We start from the raw sequence: 15,936 nt of genomic DNA on the forward strand, positions 1-15,936 counted from the left end.
CCGTTTCATGCCCCCCTCCCCCTTTTGTAACCTCTCCTCAGTGGTTATCTCTAGTTTTGAAGGGGGATGGGATGATATAGATATTTTAGGAATGAGCACTTACTGTAATTTATTCTTAGTACTTTGACAATTTCTTAATTTTTTTTTTTCATTGACTGTTATTCACTGCAGAAGGCTCTTTTGGTAAAGACTAGAGTATCCTGGGTCTATGGATATAAACATAAGTAGAAAGCAATTTGACAGTTCCATTTAGCAAAGCAATAGAAGTAGGTTTCTCCCTACGACCTGTGATCTCCCAAGCCATAGGCTTTTGTGCAGGTTTTATAGACCCATGCATGAATTATTCCAATGGAGTGGGCCTCAAGTACTTGATTAACCCCCTACATTTTTTTTAAAGATTTATTTATTTGTTTTATATATAAGTACACTGCAGCTGTCTTCAGACACACCAGAAGAGGGCATCGGATCTCATTACAGATGGTTGTGAGCCACTATGTGGTTGCTGGGATTTGAACTCAGTACTCTGGAAGAGCAGTCAGTGCTTTTTTTTTTTTTTTTGGTTCTTTTTTTCGGAGCTGGGGACCGAACCCAGGGCCTTGCGCTTCCTAGGCAAGCGCTCTACCACTGAGCTAAATCCCCAACCCGCAGTCAGTGCTTTTAACCACTAAGCCATCTCTCCAGCTCAACCCCCTACATTTCATGCCCCTATTGCACCCATGGGTACATTTTGCTTGGAAGACCTGCATTGTAGCATTCAACATTAATAATATGTTAATATTATGGTATAATGCCATTAATGACATTTCTTCCTAAATGACCTGCATGACACCTTTCAGCTTTACAAAAGTCAGCCAGCAGCAAGAAAGTTTCAGGTCAATTCCAGTTTTTCTGAAATTTTCTGTGTCCAGCAACCAATGTCTTCAGCAAGAGGGTCTTGCCTTCTTGCTGTGGAGGGCAACCAAGAACAATGGCAACAGTTGGTATTGTTTTAAAGGTAGCCTTTGGGGCTTCCTTGACCAATAATTCGTTGGGAGGCATCCTGTGTTCTGGAACCATCTATCCAAGAAAGAGACATTGCAGGCTGAATTTAGGCTTCTCAGCAGCAGGGGGATCAGCCTCTGTAGGACTGAACTCTGAACTCCATTTGCAGATCCTCTTTGTTGTTACACAAAAGGTACCTTTAGCAAGTTAATTTCAAAATACCAAAACCTATTATCTGAGCTAGAGATTGTCAGAAGGAGTCTTCATCCTTAGGAGACTTCTTGGCTTCTCTGGTGTGTCACAGGACTAAGTTATGCAAAAGCTTTGTGAATCCTCCATAAAGCTCAGGTAGCAATCACTATTTACAAAAGCCTACATCAAAGTCTAGGTGCTATCACTCCAGAATTCATGCTAGACACAATGGCTCTACTAAATTCATGCTAGACACAATGGCTCCGGTCCTGATTTTATTGAAATTGTGTGTGAGCATATGTGCAAGCACCTTATAGAGGCCAGAAACTTATTAAAGCCCCTTGGAGTAAGAGGCAATTGTAAGCTGCCTGTGAGTGCTGATTAGGAAATTGAGGCCATTAATATTCAGAGTTCTTATAGAGTGGTGTATATTGATTCTTGTTATTTTGTTGATTTTGTAGTGTTTTCTCTTCTTTTCTTGCTTAAGTATAATCCTAACAAGATTTATTCTTTTCCTGTGGTCTCATGGGAAAATAACTGGATAATGTACAAATAAAAACAAAACCATCATGAGACATATGTGTAAGAATGCAAATTAAATGACAGAATTTAAGAAATAAAAATAGAATACTTACAGAATGCATTATTGGCACAGTTGTGCTCTGAATGAAGAGATAAAGTTCTCGATGAAGTAACTTCTGTTGGGCTTTTGTGGCAGCTCTCACCAGCCACAAGGAGGGCTGAGGAGCTCCCACAGGAGGTGGCTTAGACTCATTCTCTGTCTTTAGCAGTCTGAGAGAGAGTAGTAAAGGACTGCACTGCTTAGGTCTCTTTCGTAAGGAGATGCACGTGTAGGTTCAGAGTACCTCACTCTCGAGGTTTTTTTGCTGGATACTCTGGGGACGGTGCTAATGCTGCTTTGACTTCATTGTTGAACTTCTTAGTTGCTTGGTATATGAAACTGACGTCTTTCATGAGGCTTTTTAACATGTCTAACGAACATCTTTGAGGAAAAAAACTATTGGTAGAATGTTCATTTTGAAATAATTTTAAACTTGAAGGGACTTGGGAAAATAATTTCCTAAAAAAATTAGAAAGGGCCAGAGAGATAGTTCAGTGGTTAAGAGTACTTGCTGTTTTTCCAAAGGATTTTAGTTCAGTTCCCAGCACCAACATTAAACTGCTCACATTACTTCTAACTCCATTTCCAGAGGAATCCAGTGTTTCTGGTCATCTGCACATTTGCAGTCACATGCATTCCTACAAATTTGCATGTGTGACACACACACACACACACACACACACCCACACACCCACACCCACACACCCACACCCACACCCCTAGGTAAAAAACAAGGCAGCTGTGATGGCGCATGCCTTTAATTTCAGTAGTCAGAAGGCAGAGGCAGGTGGATCTCTGTGAGTTCGAGGCTAGATTGGTCTACACAGAGTCTTCCAGGCCAGTCAGGAATGCATAGTAAGACTGTGTCTCAGAATATATAAAATACTAAAAGTAAATAAAGTATTGGTCATAGTGGCCTGTGCCTTTAATTCTGGCACTCAGAAGGCAGAAGCAGGTGAGTTCGAGGTCAGCATGTTCTGCATAGCAAGTTCCAGGCCAGCCAGATCTACACAGTGAAACCTGTCTCAAAAAAGAAAGTTCTTATACGCTCTTTCAAATTTTATCTCATCTTACAAATTTTAATAAATTATGGAAACCTAGAATTAATATTGACACTGTATTAGTAACTAACCTACAGATTTTATTTGAATTTTATTTTAACTATCAGTTTGACATAATCTAGAGTCACCTGGGAAGAAAGTTTCAATAAAGAAATTATCAGGATCAGACTGTCCTGTGGACCTGTCTATTGGAGTTTGTCTTGATGATTGATTGGGGTAGGAGAGCCCACCCTGAATGAAGGGGCAGCATTTCATGGGCCCTGAGTGTGTGCGTGATGCGTGAGCAGATGGGAGCAGGTTGTGTTCATTTTCTGCCTTTGAGTGCGGATGTGCTATGGTCAGCTCTCTCAGGCCTTCCTCCATGATTCTCCTGGAATTGTAACAAGAAAGTCATATAAACCCTGTCTTCCCTAAGTTGTTGTTGTTGTTGTTGTTGTTTAAACAGGATATTTTATGATGGCAACAGAAATGAACTAGTATGCTTAGTTTCCTCCAACTGGAATAGCCCCTCTGGCTTTTTTTTTTTTAAGCTTTAGTTATTTTATGTATGTGAGTGTTTTGTGTGCTTTCTGTGTTGGTGGGAAGCTGATCCTTTAAATATGTTGTTTGGTTCTTAGTTTAATGGCTATGCTGGAAGCCTCTTCTCAAGTGGGCCCTATGAAAAAGATGATGAGGAAGCAGATGCTATTTACGCAGCTCTGGATAAGAGGATGGATGAGAGAAGAAAAGAGAGAAGGTATGCTATTTCATTCTGAATTTATCCACCTTTCAGACAAAATAATTTTTTGTTGTTCTGTTTTATTTTGCTTTGGGAGGAAAGTTGCAATAATAGTCTGGATGTTGACTTTGGCGGCTACTTGGACCTTAGTTTGTAACAGCTGTACCTGCATAAGTGCTGTGTTTTTGCAGAACAGCCTCAAAGCTTAGAAGCTGCCACAGGAGTAGCAGAATGTGGAGTGTTTCTTTGACTGTGATCAGGGTTACTTTTTGTTAGTGCAGATTTATAAATGTTGCTGTTTTCTCCTAACTCAGCTAGCTCCCAAATAATTTAGACTGACTGTTTTATTTATTTAAAACTTTAAGGCACCGCCAAGCAGTCTTAATCTTTTTAATCACGTAAACTAATCTGGCCCCCTCCCAGCCAGTGTCCCTGCGTGGTTTTCTCTGCTCCGGCTGTTTTCTCATGGTGTCTCCTGGACCCCTGGTTGGATCCCCACTTCCTCTCTCTCCCTCCTCTTCCCCTGGCTGGAAGTCTACCCCCATTTTCTCCCCTGCTCAGTCACTGACTGTTACTTACCAGATGGGGAATAATTGGGGAGCGGTGTTTACACAATTTTGAGACAGAATGAAGATTATTCTCAGAATATTTCTCAGAATAGGGATCGCAACCAGTTATGGGGGCACACAATTAGCATTTGATTAATACAAGGGTAATCTTTACACAGGCCACAATAATATTGTGCCTACACTTTTCTTTTCCTTCTTGCTTTTGAGACCGGGTCTCACTGTGTAGCTTGGCTGGCCTGGAACTGACAGAGACCTGTCTTCCTCTGCCTCTTTAGTGTGTACACCACCATGTCCAGCAGTGCTACCTTTTTTGAGGGAGTATGCAGAGGCCGAAACCTGGGAACCATGCCCCCCTCCCCAGCTAGGGTCTCAGAATATAATTCTGACTGCCCTAGAACTCACTGTTTGAACCATACTGATCAGAGCAACACCTGCTTCTGCCTCCTAGGTGCCTGGAGTAAAGCTGTGCGCCTGCGTGCCCAGCTGTTGGGTTATTTTGTTTTGTCTTTTGGTGGGATCTTACCTTGTGTGTGCTAGGCAGATGCTTCACCAGTGAATTAACTGTATGCCCCCCCCCCCCTTTTTTTGCTTGTTTTCTTTTGTGATACCAGGGAATTAACCCCTCAGCTATATATCCTCATCTAACTTTTTATTTTTCCTTTTTCTTTTTTTGACTTTTTAAGATGGCTTCTTTGCGCAGTCCTGGTTTCCTATAGATCATGCTGACCTTAAACTAAGAGATTTGTTTACCTCTGCCTCCTAAGTGTTGGGATTAAGGGCATGCGCCACCACTGCCTGGTTTTTTTTTTTTTTTTTTTTTAAATTTTATTTTCTCTTTATTTCTTTTTTTAAATAATTATTTTAAACTTTTAAGAATCTTTCTAAAACTTGTATTATTTTTATGTATATGAGTGTTTTGACTCTATGTATAGCTGGTGATGTTATTTTTCCACTGGTGAAATAAGCCAGTTCAAGCCAGATTAAAATATATATAAACACAGGTTTATTGGGAGACTGCAGGCAAGTTCACTGGCCCCAAGGAAGGAGGCCAAGGAAATCACCATAGGGAGGGAGATGGAGGGGAGGAGGAAGAGAGAGAGAGAAAGAGCTTATGGCAGAGAGAGGGCGAGAAAAAGGGAGAAAGTGGGGAGAGACCAAAATGTGTGGATTATGTAGGGAAGAGCCCCTGGGTGAAGGCTATCTCAGCCCCTAGGCTGGAAAGTTCAGGGTTGTGGGCAGGCCAGGTATGCCAGGTAGGGACTAAGGGATGCTGGGAGAAGAGGCTAGATCTGCTTTGTTATATAAAATGTGTACTTCACCTATATATTTGGGGGTCTGAAACCAAACACTAGGTGGCTTTGAAGGTGAAAAGAAGGCATTGGATTCCCCTGGGACTAGAGTTACAGATGGTTGTAAGTTGTCATGTGGGGTGCTGAGAATGAAATCTACATTCTTTGAAGAGCAGCCACTGAATTTAAATACCCTGTTTCTCCAGCCTACCAGAGGTGGGAGTGGGGTGGGGTAGGAGGTGAGGGGCAGGGATGGGTTGGGGGCCTTCCCCTAGAGGAGAGTCTTGCTGACCCTGCAGCCTGCCGAGGAGATGAAGACTTGGTAGGGGAGGGACGAGTGAGTCGGGGATGGTGTTCAGGGGAGTCTCAGACTGACCAGCTTCCAGGTGCTACTTTATCTATAAGAGTCTCACAGAACAAAGATAGACCAATGATTTTCCAAGAAGTACAGATTGTGTGTTTGATTTTTCATTACATGTTCAGAGTTGTAAGTTCAGTCACAATTAGAAAATACAGACAGAACAGATATATTATTAGTTCTATAACTCCAATTTAAAGAATTTAAAGAATATCTCCTTCAAAGCAAACACGTTTGTTATATGACAGCCTGCTTTTAGACTGGCAGTGTTTGCAGTTTGAAAGCACTCCAGAGAAAGAGAAAGTATCTGCACTAGTCTTGCTATGAGCAGCAAATACTAATGCCTAAATTCTTTTACCATATGCTTCATCATCTACACTCTGAAGTAGGAAATGCTTATTTTAGTCAGTCTAACTTAATTACTGAGTTCTGTTCCTCCAGGGGTATACCCTCTATCTTTAAACTACATTTTCAGAGATCTCTTAAGCTATAATAGTAAAAAGAAGCCTTGAATCTGTAACCTTTTTTCTTGGCCAGTCAGAGTCTGTCAGTTGTCTGTTTATCCTGCAGATACCCCAAGAGGTTTCCTGGGGTGATTGCCTCATCCAGCTATGTGCTTATCTGTGCTTACTGATCTCCCGGGCATAAGGAAGACTTCCAAATAGTGGCCAGATAAAGTTAATTTTAGGATTTTTCTAAAAAAGACTCGGGCATAATTTTTCTCAGGAAAAGACATAAAATGAATCATAGTGCAGAAAGTGTCTAGGAATGCAGCACATAGAGACCAAACCCCAAAAGTTAGAGAGCAGACAGCAATTTTAGCATTCAGCTCAGCTTTGCTGGGACTGTCATGAAGCCGTGGTGGCTTCATGACTCTCAACATTTCCAGTAGATATGGCTGTGCCACCAGCCCTATTTTATTTTGGTTTTTGAGACAGAGTTTCTTTACATAGCTCTGACTACCCTGGAAGTCGCTATGTAGACCAGAATGGCCTACTCCTTCATCCTGAGTCCTAGGATTAAAGGTTTTAAACTATGTATATGTGTGTATGTATCTATGCATATTGGTGGCCAGAAAACAGACACGAGTTACAGGAAGTTGTGAGCTATTCTGAAAGATCCTAGCTCAAGTCTCAGGATGGCGCGACCCAGGAAACACCGATCCCGGACGAGCCCCCAAATGAAAGATCCCACGCAGAGAGAGACCCTTACTCAAGTCTCGGGAAATCACGGACCCCAGACACAGAGAGATCATTTTGGATGTAATAAGCAAAGGTGAGGTTTATTACGGAGACCTATTACAGAGATCTCCGGGCCGACACTTATCCCAAGCAGGAGACAGAGGAGTCGACCCCGAAACTCAAAAGTCAGAGGTTTATATAGGGAAGGCTAGGGGGTTTGGCGCGGTTTCACACAATTGGCTGTTTCAAACAGTGGCGGCTAATTTTTGGCATGGTTGTAAGTGATTGGCTCATTTAAACACAGCAGTGAGATTGCAGCACAGCAGAAGAGTACGTGCTGACTGGGGCGTTCGGGATTTTAGAAGCTAGGGGCTTATCAGGGTTTGAAGGACATCTGGTTAAAGTGTGACTCTGAGTAAGCTGGGGGAGGTGCCCTTCTGCATCTTTATGGCCTGTCAGTCTTGACTGCAGGGCGGGCCCCGCCCTGCCTGGAAAGTGTTTAGCCCTGAGTGTGGATTTTGAAACTTATTCTTTTAACTTTATATTTTTAAACCTTAAATCTGTATAATTTTCCTTTTCATTCCCCTCTTCTTCTACTGAGTAATTCTAATCTTAGAATTTTGATATCAAATCTCGTATTTGGTCTCACCAGTTGTCTTGACTGGTACTGTTGTCTCAGAACCATCAACCGCACATCACCCACTCGATTTTTAACAAAAGCAATTAACCTGTTTGTCACGCAGGGGCCAAAAACTAAAACCAAGAAAATTATTAGTAATGGCCCAGCCATAGCAGAGAGTAGGGTAGTCATCCAGGGAGACTGAGTGAACCAAGACTCAAGCCAACCTTGTTAAGTGTCTCTATCTTTTTGTAGGAGTCAAGCCTATTCTCACACCTATCTCGATGGAACCCAGGGCAAACATGTTGAGTGTCCCTCTAGGTCCCAGCTCTCAGCCCCAACAGCTAGTACGCGGCTGGTGAGGGCTGAGAATTGATGGCTGTCAGGGTGGCCAGCAGCACCAGGTATGGTCCTTTCCAGTGAGGCTCGAGTGTCTGGGTTCGGTGCCATTGTATGTAGCCGAGTCTCCGACCTGGAACTGATGAGATGTCTCGGGGGTCCCCAGGGCATAGGCTGCTGTCAGCAGATTTCTTTCTGTATCACCTGTAGGTCTTTTAGCCTGGCATACAAATCATTATTACTATGACATGTTGGTTTAGTAACATCATCTAATACAGTCAGAGGAGCTGAGGTCCCATATAAGATCTCAAAGGGGGTAAGGCTGAATCTGGAAGGGGTATTTCTTGCTCTGAAGAGAGCAAGAGGGAAGGAGTACCACCCAGTCTGCGCCAGTCTCCATGGTCAATTTGGTCAGGGTCTCTTTTAGAGTTTTATTTATTTACTCTATCTGTCCTGAACTTTGAGGTCTGTAAATACAACGTAATTTTTAATCGACCTCTAAATACTTGGCCACACCCTGGCTTACCTTGGCAACGAAAGTAGGGCCGTCGTCTGACCAGATTACCTTGGGCACTCCAGACCTGGGGAAGATTTCTTCCAGTATCTTCTTGATGACTACCGAGGCCATCTCTTGTTTGGTGAGGAAAGCTTTTATTTATTCCTGGAAAGGTATCTATAAGCACTAGGAGATACTTGTGATCATATTTTCCTGATTTTATCTCAATGAAGTTCACTTCGACTTTTCACTAAACTCTCTAGGTCTCTTTGTCCTGTTTGTTTGCTAAGCATTCACTTACTGACATACCTTATATTTTTTACTGCCTCTCTTGGCTAGAATCTTAAAGTCTATTACATATATCTTAACTACTTGGACAAACTTCTTATCTCCTAAATGAGTCCATTTCTGTATTTGGCAAAGTGAGTCTTTTGTTTGTTCTCTGAGGAATATAGTTTTCCCTCAAGTATGCCATTGTCTTTTTTTTGTTTAAGCAATTTGGGCCTTTTCTTCTGTTGTACATTCTAAGTGAGGACATCCCTTAGTCCAATCCCAGTTCCCAGTGGCTGTCTCTTGTAGGCCTGTAACCAGGATAGGCTCCTGTATAGCCATTTCCCGAGCCACTTTATCTGTTTTGTTACTGCCCCATGTCACTGAATCTCTTCCCTCCTGATATCCTGAGCAATGAATAGTACTCACAGTTGTTGACTTCTCCAGGGCATCCAAGAGATGGCAAAGGCATCTGCGGCACTGATGTGCTGGGGGGTAGAAGTTCAGCCATCCCAGATGACATTGTGTTGTCCACCACGGCAGCACCCACTTATCTCTGACCTTCATGAAGAGAACTGTTCCCGTATGTGGACAAGGTCCTCGGCTTTCAGCAGGGGTCAATCAGCCAGTCGCAGAGGTCTTTCCTCCACCCATGGGCTTCTGCCAGTACTTGACACTCATGTTGTGGTGGCTCCAGGTCAGGATTGGGCAGCAAGGTGACCAGATTGTCCCCAACCGGTGGAGAATCTAGTCCATGGCAGCTGACCAGTGGTCCCATCCTCTGGGACATTTTATTCAAAGGCAAAACATCAGCCACTCTACCACAGTTTAAGTCCTGGATTGGGTGATAATTGTCAGTGCCCGGCTGGCAGGAACGGTGTATTCCAGGCAGAACAGCACTAAGCCACACATCTCCCAGCATCAGGTACTGGTGCACTGAGACAGGTCTTAAGCTCTACATTCTTATGTGTCCTGTGAGCTGAACTCAGGTCTTCTTCAGAGCAGTATGAGCTCTGAACCATTGAGAAATATTCAGTTCTTTTTCTTTTCTGTTTTGGTTCTTGAGGTGATGTTTCGTTATGTAGCCCAGATGGCCTTGAATTAATGGGAATGCTCTTGTCTCAGCTTTCTGCATGCTCAGATTTATAGGCCTGTGCCCCCATGATCATCTTAGGGATGCCATCTTGAATATCTATTGGTTTATTTTTATATGAATTCACTTGCATGGATGTGTTTGCTCCTGGTGACCATGGAGGCCAGAAGAGCATGTTGGAGCTGAAACTAGAGTTACATACAGTTACATACAGTATGCCGTATGAATACTGGGAACTGAACCTGACCCTCCGTAGGACCAGCAAGTGCCCTTAGCCTTAGCCATCTCTTTAACCCGAGGTGAAGTGGAAACTTAAGAGTTTTTGGAAAGTCAGTTGTGTTGGATGGTGTTTTGCCAGTAACTTTAATTTTTTTAAAACCTTATTTTTAATGATGTTTTAAACCCATTTTAACCTCCCTTTTAGCCCACCACCCACCAGAGGTAGTGAGAAAGAAAAGGATATGGGGGAAGTGGACTTGTTTAGAAAGGCTCTTTGGAGCAACTCCTGTCTGTGTTGTCTGGAAATTGGCAGTTTAGTCATAGGCTAGTGTCAGCAGCTTGATCCACTCACAAACACCTCATAGAAATATCTGGTCAGTAGTAGTGGTGGCAGGATGTAACAGGAACATCGGCTTGAGTAAGCAGGAGGGGACCAGGAGGAACGCCAGGAGAAGTTTTTGACTGCGCCTCTCTCAGGGAAGCAAAAATCAGCAAAGACTCGAGACCCAGAAACATTGCACAGCTCACTCTAAGCAAGCCTAGCTCAGCCCCAGTCACTGTCCACTGAGTCCTGTTCATATTCTCCAAACACCACATATCCTGTGGTCTTACCTCAGCACACACACCCGTCTCAGCTGACATCACTCTGCCAATCAGCCTGAGTCTGAGGGAGCGGCAGGAGACTATAGCACACCACCACAAGTCTTTTGTTGCGTTTCTCTCTGTGGAGCCCTGACAAATGCAGCTCAGCTATGTAATGTAAGGTGAACAATACATGCGTGTTAGTAAAGAATCCTTCATCGCGTGCTCTTTCACGTGTTTGCTTTAGCAGAACATCCTCTCTCCTGAGTCTGCTTCAGTGAAGTGTTCCTTCACGAGTTGGCCTTAGCCTTTCACACCTGTGTCCACTTTAACAAACTGTTCCTTCATGTGTTTGCCCCAGCAAAACACTATCCAACGCAACTGTCTTTCCAGAGAACCCTTAAGTTTCCACTTCACCTAGGGTTGCCATCTTGAAATGGTCAGATAAGAGTGATGTTGGTCTCTGTGTTAAATAATTTAAAGTGTCTGGTTAATAAATGGAGTCAAGGTGGCAAGTGAAAATCTAGATTGTTTTGGTTGGAGTTACTGCTTTGGAAGTTCATGCCACATGTTTCCACTGTGATACGGGCTGGGTCAGACGAGGCTGGTGGGTGAAGCAGACAATAGGGGACCTCACCCAGCTGAGGTGGTCACTGTGGTGGACACTGGTGCTGTGTTGGACAGGCTGGGAACTTGGTGCCCTGTCTGAGATGCAAGGCTCTCTATTTGTTCTGAAGGGCGTTAGGGTAGCATTTTACACTGAGCTCTAATGTGTCAGATCCGTTGTGGCTAGCCCGCCTGTTACACATGACACAGAAGCCTGGTATTTTATTTGACAAGCTGTGAGCCAAGATTGGGCAGGTCCTGAGCTATATTCCAAGTTACGTCCAATCCGTAGGCCCTGTGTTAACTTGATGTTTAAGTCTTACCAGGTCATATCTGCTCTGTCAGCCTGTCCTCAGGGTCCACTTCTCCTGGCTACGTGCTCATGATTCATCTGGCCTCACGGTGGCCTCCTCCTGTCTTCTCTGAGTGGTCTCTCTCTTTTTTTTTTTTTTTTTTTTTTTTTTTTTTCTGTGGTTTTTTTTTTTTTTTTTTTTATTAACTTGAGTATTTCTTATATACATTTCGAGTGTTATTCCCTTTCCCGGTTTCCGGGCAAACATCCCCCTCCCCCCCTGAGTGGTCTCTCTTGAGGACACATACACATACACACACACCCCGCACTCCCCAATGATTCTTAGGTGATGCCTTTTTCTCTCTACTGCCCAACCACAGGGTCTAGCCTTTTATTAACCAGTCACTTTAAATTGAGGAACAAGGTTTACACAACAAAGGCCAGTGTATGTGAGAATTCACTCATCTGGGGGCAACCAGATCTTGGGGTTCAGAATTTAGCACTTGAACACATAGCAGCACCAGCTCAGCCCCCATAGTTTTGTTTATGTTCTCAGTATATTACTTAATATGGCAAGTTCTGAACTCTGTGCCCTAATTTTGGGAAAGTATATAGGAAGTGAACAAGTGATACCATGAAGCATAATTATGCTGCTATATAGTTTTGTTTGCTTTTATTTTTGAAACAGGGTATTACCTAGTGCAAGCTTCCTGGAATTTACTGAAATATAGCCTAGGCCTGCCTGAACTCAGAGATTTTCCTGCTTCTGCTTCCCAAGGGATGGGAGTAAAGACAAGTTTAATGTGCTCAGAAGAAACCGTACTTTGAGGTGGGCATGGTGCACACCTTAGATCCCAGCAATTTGGAGGCAGAGGCTGTTCCATAACTTCTGGTCAGTCATGCAGTCAACAAGAGGAAACAACTGTTAACCCCACCTAAGGAGAGTAAAGCCCATTACCCAAAATCTTTGGTCAGATTAACCAAGCTTCATTTTCTGTCATACAGTGCTGTCATCCTAAATTGGGGTTTGAAAGTATAGCATTGAACCCAGGAATATAGGGTTTATATAGTACAAAAAACAGCAAGACTAGGGGGTTTTGAGGGTTGGGAGATTTCCAGAGGAATTTTGATTATGTAGGGACTTGCTAAACATTTTTTAAATTATTACACAGAACACTTGTCTGGGCATATTCAAGGTGTAACTCAAACTCCATAGGATGGGGAGCATGTCAAGTTCCAGAAACAGGTTAAAGCATGGTCAACTTGAATTTTGCAGCAAATGGAAATGAACTTCTGACCTTATAACAAAATGGTTTCCATCCTTAAGATGGAGTCAGGCTGGTGCATTACAACTGACACTGCAGAGTACAGGTGTTGAAGTGTGATCAGGTGAGCAGTTTAGGGGAGTAAATATATTTTCCTTATAATTTTTTTCGTTTGTTGTTTTTTTCTTTTTTAAAGACAGGGTCTCTTTACACAGAACTCCCTACATAGATAACATAGACCAGGCTGGCCTTGACTTGACAGAGATTTGCCTACCTCTGCCTCCCAGCATTCAGATTACAGGTGTGTGCAACCATGCCTAACTGCAATGGATTTATTTTGATGTAACCATACTATTATTTGAATCTCTCTGAAAGAAAGATACCTGGTTTATTTAGTTTCTGCCTGTTTTCCTTTGGTAAAAAGTTGAACAACTAGATTAGTGACTATATCTGTAGTTGCCTATCTATAATACATTCTAGTAAACTGTTAAATGTGTGGAATCTTTTTTGGTTGTTTAATTAAGATATACAACAAACTTTGTTTTACAATAGATAATTTTCTTTTTTTTAATGGATTTTTTAAAAGATTTATTTTATTTTATATATATGACTTTTTTTGCCTACGTGTGTATATGTACTAAGTGCATTCCTAGTGCCTATAGATGTCAAAAACAGGCATTCATTGGACCCCTTAGAGAGCTGTGAGCTACCATGTGAGTCCTGGGAAAAATAACCCTGGGTTCTCTATGGGAGCAGCAAGTGCCCTGAACCTACACATAATATGTCTAATGCAGGCACATTTCTATTTCCTAGAGAGCAAAGGGAAAAAGAAGAGATTGAGAAATACCGAATGGAACGTCCCAAAATCCAGCAGCAGTTTTCAGACCTTAAGGTGAGCAGATGGACTAGCATACTGGCTTCAGGGCCTTCACCTAAGCAGCAGAAGGTGGAACTGTGGGGTTGGGGATTTAGCTCAGTGGTAGAGCGCTTGCCTAGCAAGCACAAGGCCCTGGGTTCGGTCCCCAGCTCCGGAAGAAAAAAAAAAAAAAAAAAAAAAAAGAAGGTGGAACTGCTCCAGTGTAATACTGGTTTTGAGCCTTTACTAATGATGCTCTTAGTTCAGAGGATTAATTGCTTAGGGGAAGTTTGTGCTTCCCTATGTTTGATCATCTGTCATATACATTAAAAAATAAAGCAATGGGGTTGGGGATTTAGCTCAGTGGTAGAGCGCTTGCCTAGGAAGCGAAAGGCCCTGGGTTTGGTCCCCAGCTCCGAAAAAAAGAAAAAGGAAAAAAAAAAAAAAAAAGCAAATTCTACTGTTAAAGGCAGGAAAACAATCTTTTCTTTCCATTTAGGCAAATGCTTTCCAAACTGCTTGTTAGATTTTGATCTGATAAATTTACCTTTTAGTAAGAGTACCAATCCAATGAATTGATTTCTCTAAATAAAGTGGAAAACCAGGGCTATCAGGATGGCTCAGCAGGTAAAAGCCCTTGCCATGTATCCTTGTATGTGCGTTTGCACACATGCATATACATACATATAATAAATCATAAAGAATTGCATTATTGGGGTTGGGGATTTAGCTCAGTGGTAGAGTGCTTGCCTAGTAAACGCAAGGCCCTGGGTTCGGTCCCCGGCTCCGAAAAAAAGAAAAAAGAATTGCATTATTTTTTAATGGAAAACCATTTCTGCATCAGTCTTTTCTAAAGCACAATAGGCCCGAGGCTTGGGGAGAGCAAATGTGAAATCTCACGACTAACATTTGGAATCTACATATTTCCAGAGGAAGTTGGCAGAGGTCACAGAAGAAGAATGGCTTAGCATCCCAGAAGTTGGCGATGCCAGAAACAAACGTCAACGGAACCCACGTTATGAGAAGCTGACCCCTGTTCCTGATAGTTTCTTTGCCAAACATTTACAGACTGGAGAGAACCATACTTCCGTGGATCCCCGACAAACTGTGAGTATATGAACAAATGAGCTTATGAGCAAATGGAGCTTCTTTAGTCTGGGTAAGGATGTGGTGAGAAGGGTGAGTGTTGATTGCTCTTGTAGCCGTGCCCCGTTAGGACATAGGGACTAGGTGGACATTGTTTGGAGAAGGTGGGGATCTTCAGTATGACAGTTGAAGCCAGTGTTTTATCTTCCTCCTAGCAATTTGGAGGTCTGAATACTCCCTACCCAGGAGGCCTGAACACTCCATACCCAGGTGGAATGACACCAGGATTGATGACACCTGGAACAGGGGAGCTGGACATGAGGAAGATTGGCCAGGCCAGGAATACCCTGATGGACATGAGGCTTAGCCAGGTGAGAATTTGTCATGGATCTTTCTTTTCTTATAGATGGTACTGAAATGGGGAAAAAGCAGAATATTTGGGGGATGTTGCTCAGTTGTTAGGTCCCTTGCCTAACATATGCAAGGCCCTTGGTTTGATCTCTAATACAAACAAAGCAAAGCACTCGATAATTAAAAACAGAAATGTGTCCTGTCGTAGAGTAAGTAGGTGAGACTCTTTCTACAGGTGAGTATTTGTGTGTTTCTCTACAGGGCATGCCAACATCCCCAGCACAACAAATAAAGGGCCAGCCCTGTGTGACCTGCTAGTCTGTTCCTTGGAGGTAGAAGGCCATTGTAGGGGATGAGTATGTTTCCAACAAAGTCCATATGGTCTGTTGATAAAACTTAACTCTATACGCACTGGGAATGAATTCAGGGCTCTATCCTTGCTAGGCAAGTGTTCTACCACAGAACTAAATTTCTAACTTTTTGTTGCTGTGTTTTTGAAAATTTATAACAGCAAGTATTTTATAATAAAAAACTCAATAGCTTATTGATTGCACTTTTTCTGTTAGCATGTGTTTGTCTGTTTTACCTTGTAAAATATGCAATGTGATTTAATGGTTTTTGTGTGTGCTGTTGGAGAGATGGACTTTTTTATATTCTAGGTGAGCATGCTATAACTGAGCTGCATCTCCGTCCCTGGCCCGAGCTTTTTGCTGTGTAGCTCAGACTGACCTGTAACTTTCTGTGTAATCTAGGCTGGCTTTGAATTCACAGAGATCCTGCCTCTTCCTCCCAGGTTTATTCTCAAACTTTCGCCCCTCCCGTTTCAGCCTCTGTGTGCTAGGATCATACTTGAGTGATGCCATACAATTCTGGGTAGTTTTTACTTTTATT

The 15,936-nt window shown here is 42.7% G+C and overlaps 1 protein-coding gene across 1 annotated transcript in view; it reads left to right on the top strand.

Annotated features, from left to right (window-relative positions):
- Prpf6 (pre-mRNA processing factor 6) overlaps positions 1 to 15,936 on the top strand; it is a 64,241-nt gene that overhangs the window by 11,289 nt on the left and 37,016 nt on the right. The window contains exons 3-6 of the mRNA NM_001079766.1: positions 3,474 to 3,592; positions 13,566 to 13,644; positions 14,539 to 14,715; positions 14,910 to 15,065. Of these exons, the coding sequence (NP_001073234.1) occupies positions 3,474 to 3,592; positions 13,566 to 13,644; positions 14,539 to 14,715; positions 14,910 to 15,065 (531 nt within the window). The remainder of the gene's footprint in view (positions 1 to 3,473; positions 3,593 to 13,565; positions 13,645 to 14,538; positions 14,716 to 14,909; positions 15,066 to 15,936) is intronic.

Source organism: Rattus norvegicus, chromosome 3 (assembly GCF_036323735.1).
Source record: "Rattus norvegicus strain BN/NHsdMcwi chromosome 3, GRCr8, whole genome shotgun sequence".
In the NCBI taxonomy this organism is placed as follows: domain Eukaryota; kingdom Metazoa; phylum Chordata; class Mammalia; order Rodentia; family Muridae; genus Rattus; species Rattus norvegicus.